The sequence below is a fragment of the Sinocyclocheilus rhinocerous genome, unplaced genomic scaffold (genome assembly GCF_001515625.1).
Source record: "Sinocyclocheilus rhinocerous isolate Xijiao unplaced genomic scaffold, SAMN03320098_v1.1 scaffold869, whole genome shotgun sequence".
Lineage (NCBI taxonomy): Eukaryota > Metazoa > Chordata > Actinopteri > Cypriniformes > Cyprinidae > Sinocyclocheilus > Sinocyclocheilus rhinocerous.
In genome coordinates, this window is record NW_015653483.1 from 1597492 (window position 1) to 1615514 (window position 18023).

Consider the following 18023-nt stretch of genomic DNA (forward strand, 5'->3'; position numbering starts at 1 on the left):
GATAAATAAATAAATTCATCTACATCTTGGATGGCTTCAGGGTTAATATATAGTTTTAGCAAATCTTATTTTTTGGGTGAACTATTCCGTAATCATTCATTCTTTAAGTGCTTGTCCTATCTTATTTATTGTATTTTATGACCAGACAAAACTCTGAAACACATCCATGTTCCAGGAAACTGAAGAGGGAAAGATGAGGGAAATCATCACTGGTCCGCAGGGATTATGAGCTTTCAAAATCAGATTTGTGTTAAAGACTGCCAGGCACAGTCATTTTAGCATGAACATCGCCTGACAGTTAACAAGACTTTCTTTTTATAACCACCATTTTTTGCATGTCTTCACAGGATGTATTTTTTTTTCTTTTTTTTCTATTAGCTGCTTCAGCAGGTGTAAATAGAGCATACTGTATTTATAAATTTAAGAACTGCACCTGATATATGGGGAGAAAAAGTATTAGTTGTAACATGTCAGAACAGATTTGTGATCTGTAAACATTTACACTTTTTAACATTGACAAATCAGCAACTCACATTAAATATACATTAAATTGTTGTTCACAGAGTGTTTTTCCCTGTCTGGTTTAGCAACACCTGCAGATCAGGAACTGCTGCCCTTACCAGACTCCAATAGATGGTCCTCCTCCATCTGCATTACAAAAGATTCTGCTTCCTGTGGTAAGTAGACTGCGATTTGAATAACCTGTTTACATTTTAGTTTCTGCTTACCCAACCAAAACCTGAGAGCTCTGACTGCAGTCTTCTGGAGGGTAACAATGAAACCAAATGGCCACTGGACAATCAGCCTATATTCAGCATCTGAAATGACTCAAAAACACATGTAGAAACTGTCGCCCTCTTGTGGTGTTCCCGAGAATACGTTCATAAATGCACTGAACGTGAATGAAACATGCTGGGAGGCATGGCTGTAAATTGTGATTGTGTTACTAACCCTAATAATAAAACTAACATTAACACATTCTTGTTGTTAATTAACATTAACAACACCCTTCATCCAAACCACCCTTAATTTATCATAATCATAGAAGATTAGAATTAAAGACAGTCAATTACATGGTAAAGGCCAAAAGAACGCAGCTCACATACATCAGAAAAATGGCTAGATAAATAACTAAACAATTTTCTTTAATTATATTGTTAAAATATAGACAATTTAAACAACAACAATAATAATATAAAATTCTATGTAAAATAACGAAACCATTTTTATTTAGGCCTAGATAAGTGAAAAATATAAAATTAATATTTTTCCTCCCAGTGAATCCCCGAATCCGTCTCCGGGCTTTCCGTGTTTCCATTCACATCTCTATTCGCGTCTCTGTTCGCCAGAGCTCAGTGTGGGTCTGAAGGTTGATGATTGGTTGAGGGGAGATGAGAGTCTGGAGGCTCGCGCTTCATACCCGCGTTTGTGTTTACACTCAGTACTCGAGACACAGACGAGCGGCAGCGTCAGGACTATGGCGCTCCACAGGTAACAGCGGAGATGTCACAACTATGGCATTATATTTAACGCTCACGGACAACTTTTTCTTCTCGTCTCAACAGGAATAAAGCTGTCAAGTACTTTTGTTTTCGATTCGTTCGCGGAATAATTCAGCAGTTTTCAAACAGTGCCAGAGAAAACGCGTTCGCTGGTTCAGTGGAGTTGTGAATGAGATGAACATTACGCAGGTTGTTGGCTATTTTGTGTTTCACTACGGACGGGGACTGCGATGTGCCTGACTGAACATTTTGTGTAACTGTAATTCGACATATATCGCGTCCTGATTTGGAAAATAGGGTTTGTTATAAACCACGGTGCGTTCTTTTGTAAGTTTGTGAAGTTTGAGGAGGAACCCGCCTCCACGTTTCCCACTAACGTTATTTGAAGTATCCTTCGCAGAGGATTCAGCGAGGTTCAGCCGACTGGAGCGAGAGCACCTGGGGGCATTTGGCAGTAGCGTGACCGGGTGAAGATGCTCTCAGCGTGGATACACCGCGACCATTCTCCCGCCTGCCTGCTCGGTTTAGCTATACTCTGCGCAACCTTTGCGACCCATGCAGGTACGAGTCATTTTAATAATAACATATTAATATTAATTATGTGCATATAATAAAACACTTCCTTATATTTTCCGTCTGAAACATACGGGAAAGCAGGTGTGGGTTTTCTAAGCATGCGCGCTCACGTATACACACCCAAAACACAGACACAAAGTTTAGTGATAATGAGGTCGTCAAGCAGGATTTGTGTTTCTCAACATTTGTTGACTATCTAGTGATGCCTTTTGATTTTTTTTTATATACATAAGCAGATGACTCATTAGTCTTTTAGAATGAAAGCTACTTTACTTTTTCTGGCCTGTTTTTTTAATTGCATAGAAGCTGTTACAACCTTGTACGAGAGACAGTAGCATTAATAGCGGAATAATGGAGAAATTTATAGAATGTTTTTTGTTGATCCACTTTACTAAATGTCTCCATGCATTATCTCCGAATTATAACAGGTGGCACTGTTCATTTTAAATATTAAACCCTGTATAGTGATTAAATCCTATCTATCTATCTATCTATCTATCTATCTATCTATCTAGGCAGTGTAAGAACCAGATGAAGGGATGTGACTGCTGCATGTGCACTCATCTATCTCTCTCTCTTTGCCTTCAGAGAGGAATATTCTGTTGATCTCCTCTCTTTCTGCTTGCCATGCTGAGCTTCCAAGCAGTGGATAAAAAGCAGAACCCCTGGTGTTCTTGGAGTAATTAAGGTTTAGCTCAATGCCTTCCTGGCTCCTGAAAGACAGAAAAAAAAAACTTAATAAAAAGGAAACAACATCTGAAGGAAAGCAGAGATAGTGAGTTCTGAATTAAAGTGTGTTGCTTTAAAAGCTCTTCCTTTCTGTTATTTTACTTTTCTGATTGATGTAGTTTAGGGTTACATTAGCACATGCTCTTGATTAAGTGGTGGTAGAAGTTCCTCTGAAGATGTTTTTAAAGCTTAATTTTGTAGAGTAATGAATTTTGTTGAAAGTAGCTCAATTTTGTTTTCGTTTATCACAGTGATGTAGTCTGCAAGTTCATACTGTGTAAGGATTTTGTACAGAAGAATTTGGAGGAGACAATGTTGAATTGGCAGCAATGATTAAATTCAATAAAGCAAGTTCAAACTTCCTCTGAAAATGAAAGGATAGGTTGATTTACTTCAGATTTGAAAACGGATGTGAACTGCAGTTTAACTGTCCTTTCTCGTAAAGATCTACCGACAGTCCATTGTAGAAAACATGCCTATTTCAACCTCAGGGTTTTAATATAGACAAGATTGGGGCTAGTTGTCACACAGGGAAGTTGTCTTAAAAAAAAAAAACTATAAGTGTTTTATCTTTTAACTGAGAAGGTGAGAACTGTGGTTTGAGGATCTTTATTGGGGCAAGTTGTCACATGTGCTTTAAATGTTATAAATTGTTAATTTATTTTGCAGTATTCATCGGTTTGATATTTTTATAGATTTTTGCTGTTTCATGAATTTATTTGTTTTATAATTAATTTCCTGTTAAAAATTTGCTGAACAGCCTGTAATAGACTGTTGTGTCAACTTATCCCAACATACTGTAGTGAGACAACATGCCCTGTTATTGGATGTGTGTTTAGCAAACTCTTTTTTTTTTCCCTCCTGGGCAAGAATTATACAGAAATGTCTCAAGTCAGAAAAGTCAAGAATTATACCGAAAATAACTAGATAAACCCGCTCTAAGAATTATTCGCTGTAGTGTTAAAAAAAGTGACAACTTGCCCCGGTCTCTATACAGTATGTGAGAAACTTTACATGAACGGTCTAGATTTTACAGACAGAAGTACTCCAATCCTGTCTCTTGTTGAGACGGCGATGCCAGCACATATTTCATATCATTCATAAAGCATCAGAGTCAAGATGGATAACGTTTATCTTCCCTCTCATTCTGTCCATTCCTGTATTCTTCCTCTCCCTCCTGTCTGTCTGTATTGTGGATGCGCTGAGCTCAGATTTCCTGTATGGTACAGCTCTTTCAGTGTTGACATACACATTAATTACCCAGACTGCCAGGAACCCACTTCTGGCTCCTTTGCCCCTTCAGCTTTTCTCCTCCCTGTTTGTGCGCGCGCGTTTGTGTATGCATTTGTGTTTGTTTGGCAGAACATCCCTGTATACACGCTTGAGCTGGATAGAGATGGCAGACGTGTGCTGTTGTGTATGTAATGGAGTTGCACTGTCCTGACCGAAACCTTTGAGTCGTATTGTTTGGACAGTTTCAAGAGGATTAAGTTCAGGCCTAGTGGCCAGCGCCGCTGGTAGAAAAGTGGGGTGTAGGTCAAGCTGAAGTACCTAAGGTCAAGATGGGGAAGGGAGGTGTGCTCTTGCTTGCCCATCATGTTCAGAGAGCATAACATGTCGGATCCTCCCAGTCACGGCTGCCGGAATTCTCCGCCGGTAGTCCAGGGCGTGGGGGGATAATTGGTTATCTCTGAGAACAGGTCAACTGTGGTTGAGTTTGCTTGCTGTGAATTGTAAGATACACATTGTGAAATTCAGTTATGAATTCAAAATCTACAAAAGGCAAAGAGAAGAAAACTTAGGTAGGAAGAGAACCAGTAAGGCTTGTAATTAGGTCTAGAGGAAAGGAAATGCGAAGGAAGGAATGCATGGATCAGTCTTGTGGTGTGCACTAGCTTTATGGCCACTGTGGGAGGCAGAGAGAGGGGTGAGGAGAGGGCACTGGAGGAGAGATCACACTACTTTTCATACTTTTACTATTTTTAGTAAACTTTTATTTTAAATTTATCAGAAGTGAGAGTAAATGCATTTATAATGTTACAAAACATACTGTTTTCAACAATACTGTAGTAAGAAATGATTTTTGAGCACCAAATCATCATAGAATGATTTCTGTAGGATCATGTGACACTGAAGACTGGAGTAATGGCTACTGAAAATTCAGCATGGCCATCATAGGAATAAATTACATTTTTAAGTTTATATTTATATATTTGAAAAATAGAAAACAAGTTATTTTACATGGTAATAATATTTCATGTTTTTCTTAAATAAATGCATATATTGTTTATATAATTTTTTTTCAAGCTTATTTTATTTATTTAGGCCTAGTCCTATAGAGAGAGTGAGTGAATTTTGTTGTTTATCTACCTTTGATTAAAATAATTATCAACTTATCTGTGTTGGTCAGAATTTTAATATTAGTACATCAGTATTTTTTTTACTTGAAAAAACTTAAATCTATAACCATCCATTTGATGCATATGTTTATGTACATAGATCAACATAAAAAAAAAAAAGAATAAAAGCAAATGAAAGAAACCATTCCCACTCCCAAAATACTCAAGAACCTGATTTTTCTATTGATTTTGTGTTTGTAGTACACAGAATGACCTTTGCGTTTATGTGGATATGTGTGTGTGAAACATGAAGTGCAGCTGTATTCATCTTGTACATAAGAGTAAAAGGCAGAGATAGAGGAAAAGCCTGAGAAATATATCTTCGAGAGATGTATTGAGATAGATGGAGCCCAGGGATTGCCTTTTTAATAGACTTTATTAAAAAAAGAGAGTGAGCGTGAAAAGTCAAGAGTCAGATGCATTGGCATTCAAGCATCATTAAGTCCCTGGCACAGTCTGAGAGAAGAAGACACCGACGGGGCGAGAGAAGGAGGGAGAGTGAGAGACAGCGACAGAGAGGAGAAGTGATGAGCAGATCGTTGAGTGGAGATGTTTTTATTAAGGTTCTTATCAATGTCTGGAGCGCTCTGTATTAATGGCGGACATTTTGAATGCTTAGGCAATATTGTGCATGTACACCATCATAAATCTGGAACAAACAGGAAAGAGAGTGTGTGGGAGAGGAAGAAATAGGACACTAGGTTAAAAAGATTTATTGCACGGTCGGTTATACTTGATTCTGATTGGTCCATTGTTGCATTCAATGGTCTTGTATTCATGTATAAGGATGATTAAAATATTATAATTTCACTGTTGTTCGTGCAATATAGCATCCTACTGTTATGTCTGCCATATCACTCTGCTGTCACTGTCTTTTAATGCCAGAATAGCTGACCATAGTAAAAATGACTTTGCAAACTTTTAGCTTGTATACGGTGATCAAAAAATATTTGCTGGATGCTAGACGGCAGCTCAGAAGAAGTTGAAAATATTGCTTATAAAAACATTAAATTGGTGAGAGACACAAATAGCCGAATAAGAGAGAATTTAAAATGAAGAATGGAATTAATTCTTTAGCTTAGTCCACGTAAAAATTTATCACAGATTAATAATAATATGCAATTGAAGTTTCTTGTGTTCATCTACAAGATTTCTTTCTACTTTATAATGGACTAGATGCTTTATTGTCATTTAAGTTTTGTTGTATGTGTGTATTTGTTTATTACTTTGTTTGGTAAGTAGTCTTGCAATTAAGCATTGTATTTCCTTACGAAAATTAACCATGGTTTTATTATAGTAAATAAAAGTGTACTATGTTTTGTTTTTTTGGCGGATTGATTGCCACCGTTTTACTACAAATACCATGGCTAAACTATGGTTAGTATAGAAAACCCATGGTTAATTTGTGGTTACCATGGTTTAACCACAATAACGATGGTTTTTTGGTTTTATTTGTAGTAAAACCATGGTTAAGTTTTGTAAGGGCTGTCAGACATCATTATCACAAAATAAACCTCTTCAACTTCACGTCAGAGTCCCGATCATCCTCTCTGGGTTTATTTTGCAATAACGTCCAGCTGATGTTGCAAAATAAATGGACTTGCAGTAGTAGCAGAAAGACTGACTTAGAGGATACATGAACAAGAGGAACAGAGAATCTGTTCAGAGAGTGTTGAGGGGGAACATTGTGTCTAAAGCGATGAGTGCATGATGGGAAAGCAAAGAAAAAGACTTTAATGAAGTCAAAGCGAGGAGTGGATAGTTGAATGAGAATACAAGAGAAGGAGACTCTTCACCTCACCCGGGTTTACGGCAGCTGGGTGGTGGTGGGTTGGAGGGGCGGAGAGTGACAGGGTCTGTAGAATAATGACTCGGTGGGGTGGCTTTGTGCCGGGCTTGAATAGAGAACTGAATGGGGCTCTTTTCTGCCACCGTGTGTGGGGTGTTTGTGGGGTGAAGGGCGAGGGGGAGGAGGAGTCGGCGTGCTCGTAACTCCTTTAGGCAGTGAGAGAGTGACTGATGTTGTATGTTTGTGTTTCCTGTCTCGGCTTTCCATTCATAGTCACACTTCTTATTCAGTCCTCACAAACAATGAGCTGACATGTTTGAGTCAGAATACGTAGGGCTTTACTGTACATGTGACCAAGTCTTTTATCTTTTCTTCTTGTTAGCTTCACACTTCCCTTCTAAGAAACCCCTGAATATTTCACAATGAGCCAGACCTGCAGCCGAGGCTCATGCCAAGCCAACAGTGTCTTTGGCGGACAGCCTTTCCCCAGGCTGCTGTGTCTGGCAAGGTCCATTGATTGCTGAATACAGTAGCATCCATTCCAAACCCAACTGCATGATAGACATCTAGGACCGTCAGTCGCTCAGTCTGTCAAAGGGTTTGCTTTGAGTTGTGCTGGCTAGAGATATATGGATATGACTTGTAAAGTTGGTCTTTTTTTTGCTCTCTGAGCTTCTTTTCTAAGTCTGACTGGCAAACCGATGGCTTGCATCAGGATCTTGAAAGAAATATGCGAAAGTAAAAGAGTTATAAAAATCAGGAGTGAAGAGCCTTCAGCTCAGACCCCCTGATGGTGCCGGTGGGGGTTTGGGTAGCATGTCAGATTCCTTTTGGCAGGGGTCTGGAAGCGGTGGTACCAGGGCCATGTGAATAGGTCTCATGCAGTCCACCTGCCTTTGTGCTTCCTGCCTTGAAAGAGAGACTTTCTGAGGCCATGGAGATTTCCCTCATCTTCTTAGCCTTCAAAGGAAGTTCAACCCGGTTCATGCCTGAAGATTAGACCACAGCCAATCTGTGGTTGATGCCCAAGTGAGACGGTATGGTTTTGTTTCTGTACCTCATATAGAGGCAAAAATATAGCGTCTCTTTCCAATATTTTATTGTTTTTGTTGTCAAAGACCTTTCTCTTGTACTTTTTACTAGTTCATTCATCTCCTATCTACTTCTTTTTGCGCACTCCCTTATGTGCTCCCATTCTTTCTGGCTCCTTTATTGTGATGGGGGTTTGAGGCGTTCCACTTTCAAAAGGCGGTGTGGAGAATCCTATCTCTCTTAGTTTAACGCTTATTAAGACTCCCATCTGCCCTAGGGGCAGAGGAATATGGAGAGGATCTCTAGAGGGGTTTTATTAGGGTTCTGCCGTGGTTTGCATGCTACAGGGGCCCTCTTGGGAGGGATGTGGATTGTCTTAGCCGAGAACACACACATGCTTGCTCACCGGCTGGTTTTCAATGTCGAAGTGCTGGAATGAAACGTCCCCTGTGTGTGTGGCATGCTGGTAAAGGCAGTCTGATGGTGTGTGACCAAAGAGTAATGTCCTCTTGTGGCGTCGCTTTAGTTTTCTTTGTGCCAGATGTAGAAGGCCACACACAATGTGCTTTTGTAATAGAGCAAGCCTGACTCTGCCTGACCGGGAAATGAGAATGTTTGAGAGTATATGACACTTAAGAGAAGTATATAAATGTTAATAAATATATTAAATGTAGAGGTCTTCAAGTTGAGGTTCACAGTGAAAGCAATGCAGTAAATGTTTTATGCACTGGAGCAGTTGCATAGTGTTTGACCTTTACACATGAACCCAATGAAAGGCACTCTTTACTCATCAAAAGCAGGCCATGTCTAGTCCAGGAGGCCCGGTTCCACAGTCAACGCCCTTTGGATGAGTGTTGTGGATTTTGGCTGCACCCTGACTGCTGGGCTTGTTCTGGAAATGGCAAAATAGTGATGCTTAATCTCTATGGAGTATGTGTTGTTGCCGCTTCCACACCCTCTGGCACGACTCCCAGAATCTGGTGCTGCATTCCTACCGACAAGGTTCTGGTTCTGGAGCCGGTACCCAATCTGGAGCCGTTTAATGTGTTTCAATTGCAGAAAAGGGTGAATTGGAATAAATTGGTTCTGTGATGCCCTTTAAACCTGCATTTAGAGGTGGGGTACTTTCAGTTAGACAAAGTAAAGTTTTACTTTAAAAAAAATAAAAATAAAACAAGCTTCCAAGACTGATGGAAAGCTAAAATTGACCACTCCTGCAAACTGTTTACACTAGAAACGCCTGATGCAGAGATGCGACACAAGTTTATTTTACTGACATCATGTAAATGTTACGTTGAACAAAGGCTCCAGACACTTTTTGATGATCAGTCTGTTCTGATCAGCTTCTGATTGCATAAAGACACTAAACTAAAATATGTTGTAGGGCTGGGTAAAAATATAGATTTTTTTTTTTCAAATAATCAGTCTTCATTTGAATAGTCCCAGTATCGATTTTGAGGTCTGTATTGAATGTGATGCAATAAAATATGGTATATCGGCAAGATAACGGCAAAAAACATCTTTGGTGAGTTGTTCTCATGGACTGCAGGCAAAAACAAACAAAACTGAATCAGTTCTTTTTAGTGAATCAAAAACATACATCACAACCACCATAGCCTGATTCCTGAAGTGAATGACTCTTACAATACATTTATTTTAATGAATAGTTAAAAAAAAAGACAAATTACTGGTTTGAATGAGTCTGAAACTCTGTATAAAAAATATGAAAATTAGCAAAACATCATAAGAAAAACGAGTATTATAACTGAAGTATATCCAAATTACTTTAGATGTTCAAATAGGTTCTCAAATCTTGTAAAACTTGTAAACAGAGTCAACAATGTGCCTTGTTTATTTGTAAGAGTTATTTGAGTAGCATAGCAAGTTCAGACACAAGAAGTGCAAGAGGTAGCAGAACCTGACAGGTTGTTGGTGATGGGATGAGTGAGAGAGCAAAAATTGGAGAGTGAAGTGAAGCAGAGGGGATCTTAAACTACTAACTGGGGTTCACAGCAAGGCCATGTTCACAAAGCCTGTCAATCAGGTGTGTTTTCACATACCTCACTTGTGCAAAGCTTCGCTCTGTGTCTTTTGACACTTTACCTTAATCAAGATTGGCATCTTCACACTTATTGCTGGTGTAATGTTTGGATTTTCTGTGTTTACTTTTATTTTTACTTATGCCCCCTCTTCTATTCCCCAAGCCTCTTAACCCACTGATGGACAGATGGACGGCACAGCCAATCTCACTCTCACCTTTCTGCTCGCTCAGCTCCACTCCACCTCTCTGCTCCGATTAGCAGGTGAGCTGAGCATGGTGCAGCTACTTGCAGACCACAATGCTTTACGGGGACATCTCCTAAAAGCTGTCACGGCCAACACTTTCCCAAACCCCTCTTTCCCACTTTCCCTCCTGCTCATCCATCCATTCAGAGTGAGCACTGTCCTTATGTCTGTAAATCACAGCAATGGGGTTGGCTAGCGCCCTATCACAGTGTGGCTCATGTTTACGAGGATTAAGGAAACAGATGGACGGTCATGCTGACTGGTGTGGCTTCATTAACTCTCTGCGCGACCGGTCTAAACTCTGCCTCGCCTGCATGTCTCGCTCCGGAGCGCTCCGTACAGAGCCCAGCCAGACCTGAGGTCTGTGAATGGGGAGGGGGAGCAGGATCGCACTCATGAAGGCTGTGAAGATGTTTATTGATCTGAAAGATGAGATGTGGGCACTGGGCAGGGTGTTTCTCTTTGATTGATTAATGTTGAAGTGAAGCAGTGGGGCTTTCTTTAAAGAATGATTTCTGACATCATGTTGTCAGACCAGCAGTGGGAGACTGTTTTTTTTTTCTCCCGATAGAGTTCTGTATGTGACACTAGTTCTTTAGTGTTGAGGCGTTTGTATAACTGTATGTGACTTGACTGAGATAAGGCTTAATAATAATAACAAACATGATTTAAAATATACATCAGGACTGGTAGGAGTCATTTTTATTATTTGACCAGACAGTTGTCAAGACCTATAGTCTTTCATTCCGATTGTTGTGTATGCATGATATATCAGAACAACAATGGTTATAGAATGATATTAGATATTGGTTAATATTACATATTTAATTGTATATGCTATTTTTTTCTATTTTTACATTTAAACAACCTTTGCCATTGTCTTATGCTCACTTAAAGTTTACCTTTTAAAACACTAATTTAGTTACATAGCTAAGTGTAATCTTTAGCAAATCTGAAAATGAATGTCAGTATTTGATATTGCACTTATTGTACTTATTGTAGCATTTAAAACCATTGATTTAAGTATTTCAATGATGAAACATAATTGATCTCTAATAAGTAGTGATGCTCCGCATATGCATAATAAAATTCCGGTCGAAATAATCAGATAATTCTGCCAATAAACTGATAATTATTTTCATGTCATGGCAGAAAACTGATAAATGGCTAATGTTAAAAGTTTGGATAAAATGAGTGGCAAAAAATAATAATAAAAATAATAAATATAAATAAATAAATGTAAATCATTCATTCTGGATTCTACAACTTCAACATTATAACACAGAGTATGAAAAATGAGATTTTTATTATTAGATTTGCTGACGATTACATTTAACAGTGTTGTTAAATTATTAGTGTTTTTAAAGATTAACTTTAAGTGAGTGTTAGATGATGACAAATGTAAAAACGGGAAATGAGCATGAATAATTAAATATTCAGTAGCTAGCAAAAATGACATTGACTGTTTTGAAAAGATGAATTTCGTTTCTTGCACTGAAGATGACCCAATAAGTTTGTCTTTTGCTGCAGAATGAGAGACGGCTGAAATCAGTTGCACTTCATAAGATTCTCATTCTTTATATAGCACCAAAATCAGTCGGTCTCAACACGTCTATCTGAGCCATCTCTACTGTAAGCCATGTACAGTGCAGTTGAGCCCCAAAGCCTAACCCTTTGTGCCAGCACACAAGGTTAACCGAAACCTCCAGCCCTTTTCCTTTGTCTGAAGTGTAGCATTTTAACATTAAACGACCGACCCTTGAATCTGAATAGCTGACTTGAGCCGGGACAGACAGACAACCAGCAACCCGTGGGATAGAGAGGTTTGACAGAAGATGCTTTTGGAAGGACAGACTCACAGGGAGTCTCTGTATGTATACTCCGGTCTGTCAGGAGAGATGTAAGAGCTGTACCCTACAGTATGTCACTCAGGGGTAGACAGGTGGTGGAAGAAACAAACTGGCATGAAAGACTAACTTCTGTTCTGGGGTCAGAGAATACTTTTGGTGGAGGTCTTTATGTTGCCATCTGTTCATAACAGGGATTTAGGCACAACAAAGGCTCTACAGGGATCTGTAAGGGTAAACTTATTCCCATATTTTACTCTTTGTAAACTTATTCCCATTCACAGATTTTATTTTATTTTATTTTATTTTATTTTATTTTAGTTTAGTTTAGTTTAGTTTAGTTTATTCACTGGTATTTATTAATTGATTCATTCATCTATATTTTTTATTATATTTGAATTCATTTTATGTAGTTCTTAACTTTTTGTTTATTATGTTTTACATATTTTACATATTGTTTTATTTACTATTTATTATTTTGATTATTTTATGTTTCTGAATGTATTTACCTATTAATTTATTTCACTATTACTTATTCTTTTATTCACTATTTTTCACACTTTTTTAAATTTATATATTATTTTTGTGAGATGCCATCGCTGTAATACCTTCTTCTAGTCCCTCATAATCTCTTCCAAATACACTGTTGGTCCCTTTGTTTTATTTCTAGAATAAATTGAAAGTGAAATGGTGGAGAAAAGAAGGCATGTGAAGTCTATCTCGCAGTCATTTGCTGCTTACATCTTCATGATTCAGGCTGTCGGTAGCAAATAACGATTATGTTGCTGTGTACACGCTCTCGTTATTAAGTGCAAGAAAGCTTTTGTTTCATTGATTTAAATTTCCAAGTGTGACTGACAGGAAAAAGCAAGTCTTTGTTAGTTGATGTGTCCACCCACGTCTCATGTGCTTGCTTACAGCTGCGTTTAAGCACGTATTTGTTTGTGAGCATGTTTACATTGAGTCACAGTTATAGGGTGGCATGGTGTGTGTAAATCTGTCCTAAATGAGCCCTGGACACTTTAGCGCCACAATTTACAGACCTGTCCTGAAGGCACAGACACATTGGAAATAATGACCCGCAATCGACTGGAGACAGTCGGAGAGAAAGAGAGAGAGAAACGGTGGGAACAAGGATAAACAGGATATATCGAAACAAACCCGCCCGTTCTCTTTTCCTCTTCCCTCAATGAGAGGGCCAATTACATGACTATGTCTTACCTGTCTTTCATCTTTGTGAGGGGAGCAGTGTTGAAATGACGGTCCTCCTGCATATAATTACAAAGAGACGTCCTGGATAAGGGTGTCTGTCGCACCCCATGACAGAAATACAGCCTTAAATACCTCAGAGGACATAAAAAGAGTCGTCTGACTCGTTTGATCAATTTGTACCTTGAGGCTTCTTCTGTTTCTTAAAGAGTCTGTGCATGATACCATTTTCACTCATTGAGCCCAAGTTCATCAAATATACAACGGCAGTATTGTTTTATAGCTTAGTATTAATGCAATTTGTGTGTGAGATGTTCTTAGTAGATTTTCAGGTTTCATATGCAACTAAATGATACTGTAATTTTCATTACACAAAGCTTCCTTCCCAAAAAGACAATCTACTGAAACCAAGCTGCAAAACACCTTTTTTTAAATTCCTTGGATTTCTGACATCACCGCATGAAACATTAGAATATGACCTTATTTAAATGTCAGTGATGCCTTTTGAGTGTGGTCTGAAACCTGGCCCACCCAGTCACAGTGAGGTAATAAAAAGTATGACCGATACTGTTATTCCTTAACATTTTTTCCCGTATTGTGTTTCCTAAAGTGTTTGGTAATTATGAGCTTGAGATATGAAACTAACATTTAACTTCGGAGAAGTTACATTGTGCAGTAAAATTACCACCACAGGGACTGTGAAACTAAATATTCTTGTCTATTATATATGTATAAACTGAGCTGAGGGCTTCAGATTGGCTGTTCTTCCAAGGGAGGAAGTATAAAATAAATAAAATTTCATTTGAAATGTACTATTTAGTTTCAAAAGAAATAATGTTTTATCTTTGTGTATCTTGTGTAAGGTAAATTGATAATATTCACCAGACTAACTAGCCTATAAATTTGGTGATTTCACTGAGCATAATAATGTCAGACCGCAGTCTGCTGTAAGATTTAAGAGGCATTGATGTCATGCATGGTCGAATGGCATTTCACCACAACTCATCCAAAGGTCAGAAAGCAAAGGCTTCAGCAAAAGACAGATTTTGAACAAAAGACAGATTAATATATGAAACACAGGACCGTGTTGATTGATGTTGCAGCTATAGCAGATAAAACATAATCAGAGACATAAAAATGCCATGGAGCAAAAAGTGCAGATCAGTTGCAGATCAACATTTTTTGTTGAATATTTTTACTATTTAACTATAATTTATTAATGTTCCAACCAGTTTTGATGTGTGTCTTCCTTACAACATTGGCTGCCTCCTGTGGTGTACCGCTCACAGCTGAAGCACAAAATCTAAATCATGTTCTGTGTTCCAATGCTGTGACTGGCCTGGCCCCTTTTTGCCAACTTAAACATTTAAATGCCATTTACACCAAAGGGGGGGGGATGTTTCCCTTACTTTTAGTCATTTTTATGTCCATCCTGGTCCACTTTTTTGGTAATAGTGATTTTTAAACAACCATACCTTAAAGAGACTTTTCCCATAATTATCTTTTATTCACCCTTGTGTTGTTCCAAACCTGTGGAATACAAAAGAAGATATTTGAAGACTTTCAACTGTTTTTGTCCATTCAGTGAAAGTCAGTGGGGTTCAGTGTTGTTTTGAACCCCACTGACTTTCATTGTATGGACACTGAGACATTGTTCAAAACTTCTTCTTTAATGTTCCACAGAAGAAAGAAAGTCATACAGGTTTGGAACGAGATGAGGGTGAGTAGCTGACAGAAGTTTCATTTTTGGATGAACTATCCCTTTAATTTTCAATCTCTCACTTACTCCTCAGTAAGCTCCAGGTTTTCTGTGACTATGACTCGCTGGATCACAGCCCTGGATTTTCAGTCCTGGCTTTCAGATTTGCTTTGAGACTTTTGAGAGATGGATGGTCAAAGGGAATGGAGGGTGGGATCGAGGAGGCTCACAGAAGAGAGAGAGAGAGAGAGAGAGGGATGGGCCGGATGGCATGGGGATTAGCGTGGTTTTGATGAAATGGTGTTGTCCATCTCGGAAGACCTACACAGACTTACTATCAAATGGTGTCCGCAGGAGGGAGTTCAACCCCCCCACCTAAGCTTTTTTTTTTTTCATGCTCACTTTTTTCCCCCTGTTTATTCAAGAGATTACGGACCCCTAATCTCTTTTAACCATAATTCAGATTAGATTCTGTATTATTTTTAGGGCCGGGCCTGTACACAACTCAGGGTCTTACCGACTATGTTACTCTAATAGAAAATTGATTAAAATGCTTGACAACTGTCCCGGATCCAAAAACATGACATCAGTGTGATGATATAAACAGTACATCAACCTAGAGCACATTCATCCCTTCACTGTCAATGACACACCACAATTGATTTCTTCATTGGCATGTTTGCGCTTTTGTTCGTGTGAACATTCAAGCATGCCCACGGGGAGAGCGAAGAGACTGATATTGAGCGGGAACAAGCCAGCGTTGAGAAGATTACTTGATGATGAGCTCTGTCATTGTGTCATACATATTCCCCCTTCAGCATATTTTCTCTGTTGATTATTACTGCATACATGGCCTGAACTGCACTCTTTGTGTGTATGTGTTGATTCTGGGCACAAAACACACTAGGGATTACATAGCCTCTGACAGCATGCTGTTTACTGACCACTTGATGCATATTGTGCTCAAAATTGGTGACAGAGGTCAAGTCGAGTTCAAGAGGTGTTTTTTTTTTTTTACTCTGTCTGGTTTATATACAGATAGGCTAATTTGAGGAAGAACCAATCACTGGATTAGTCATTAGAGTTTTAAGGCATGTTAACTACAAGTTAACTACAGTACATGAACAAAACTATATTCTGTGAAATTGTGTCTATGAAATGATGAGAATTTTTTTATTTTGGACTGAAGAAATTCTGACCACAAAGTCTACACCCATTTTCTGCTTTTTTGTGTTGTGTTTTGCATTTGGTCAGGCAATCTCTTTCTGTCTAAATGAGTCTAAACATATTTTAAAATGGATCTAATATAGTTTTTTTTAATAACTTCTTAAAAATATATTTTTTAAGTAATTCGTTTAGGATTCTATATAAAAGGACATGAAATCAAAGACATCAACCCCTTCAAAAGTTTATGGTCAGTAAGAGTTTTTTTTTTTAAATATGCTCCCAAAATTTAATAAAAAATGCAGTAATATTGTGAAATATTATTACCATTTAAAATAAAGGTTTTACAATTTAATATATTTCAAATTGTAATTTATTCCTGTGATGGCAAAGCTGAATTTTCATTTTCAAATTTCATTTAATTTACTCTAGTCTTCAGTGTCACATGATCCTTCAGAAGTCATTCTAATATGTTGCTCAAAAATAAATAAATAAATTAATTAATAAGAAATAAATGATCAATGCTGAAAACTGTTGTGTTCCCTAATATTTTTGTGAAAAATATGGTTCTTTCTTCAGAATGAATATAAAGTTAAAATCTTGTGTAACATTATAAATGTTTTTACATTTTTATACTAAAACTAAAACTAAAAGAATGGAAAAACCCTTAAGATAACATAGAAAGAAAAAAACATATCTTAAGCGTGCAGAATAACATAAGTGGACTTTGAACGATTAATTGCCGCTTTGAACGATTACGTAATTGTGGCATCCATAATTGTAATTGCGATTAGAAATTCGATTAATTGTGCAGCCTTAGTTTGTAGCTTGTGATGATGTGATTTATGGTGGTGAGGGATGCAGTCAGATACACTTGAATTTTGTTGCTCTTTGATTTTAAAGGTGACATAAAAATCTGACTTTTCCAGGGTTTAAGTGCTATTCAGTGTCACATGATCCTTCAGAAGTCATTCTAATATGTTGCTCAAAAATAAATAAATAAATTAATTAATAAGAAATAAATGATCAATGCTGAAAACTGTTGTGTTCCCTAATATTTTTGTGAAAAATATGGTTCTTTCTTCAGAATGAATATAAAGTTAAAATCTTGTGTAACATTATAAATGTTTTTACATTTGTGTTGAATTTAATGAATCCACACCGAATAGAAGTATTAATTTCTTTAAAAAACTGAATTAATATTGTAATGATAGTTATAGGGCTGCATGATTATGACAAAAATCATAATTGTCGATTATTCCCTTGAAATTGTAATTGCGATTATTAATTACGATTATCACAATTTACATTGAATGATGTTTATACCATTGTTTGATGCAACTGCATGCCGTATTTTTATATGAAAATAGAAATTCGATTAATTGTGCAGCCCTAGATAGTTATGTGTACTTTATGCAAGAAAATATTTTTGGTGAGTACAATATTTTATTCAGTGTTTAGTAATCTATAAAAAAAAAAGTCATGGAAATGTTTTGGTCAAAAGGTGTGCTTGAAGCTGCAATGAGAACCAGACTTTCTGCAAGCTAAAAAAATCTGTCTTTCTGAGATTAAGAATTGCATCACTTATTCAGTGAATGTTTAGTATTGTGTCATTCAGCTGTACCTGGGCACCTGGGCTGTTATGTAATTGGAGAGGCTCATCCTTATACAGACATAGACACATACACACTCATCTGTCCTCTACTTTCTCTAACATGCAGTCCCCTGAAAGATGGGCTTTGCTCTTACCATCCTCTTGTTGCTTCACTGCTTGTTTGTCCCCCCCCCCCG

General features: G+C 37.7%; 1 protein-coding gene across 1 annotated transcript in view; it reads left to right on the forward strand.

Moving 5' to 3' along the window:
- Nucleotides 1-2030: 2030 nt before the first annotated feature.
- LOC107716335 (netrin receptor UNC5B-b-like) overlaps nt 2031-18023 on the forward strand; it is a 58518-nt gene continuing 42525 nt past the window's right edge. The window contains exons 1-2 of the mRNA XM_016522734.1: nt 2031-2063; nt 10232-10330. Of these exons, the coding sequence (XP_016378220.1) occupies nt 10255-10330 (76 nt within the window). The 5' untranslated portion in view covers nt 2031-2063; nt 10232-10254. The remainder of the gene's footprint in view (nt 2064-10231; nt 10331-18023) is intronic.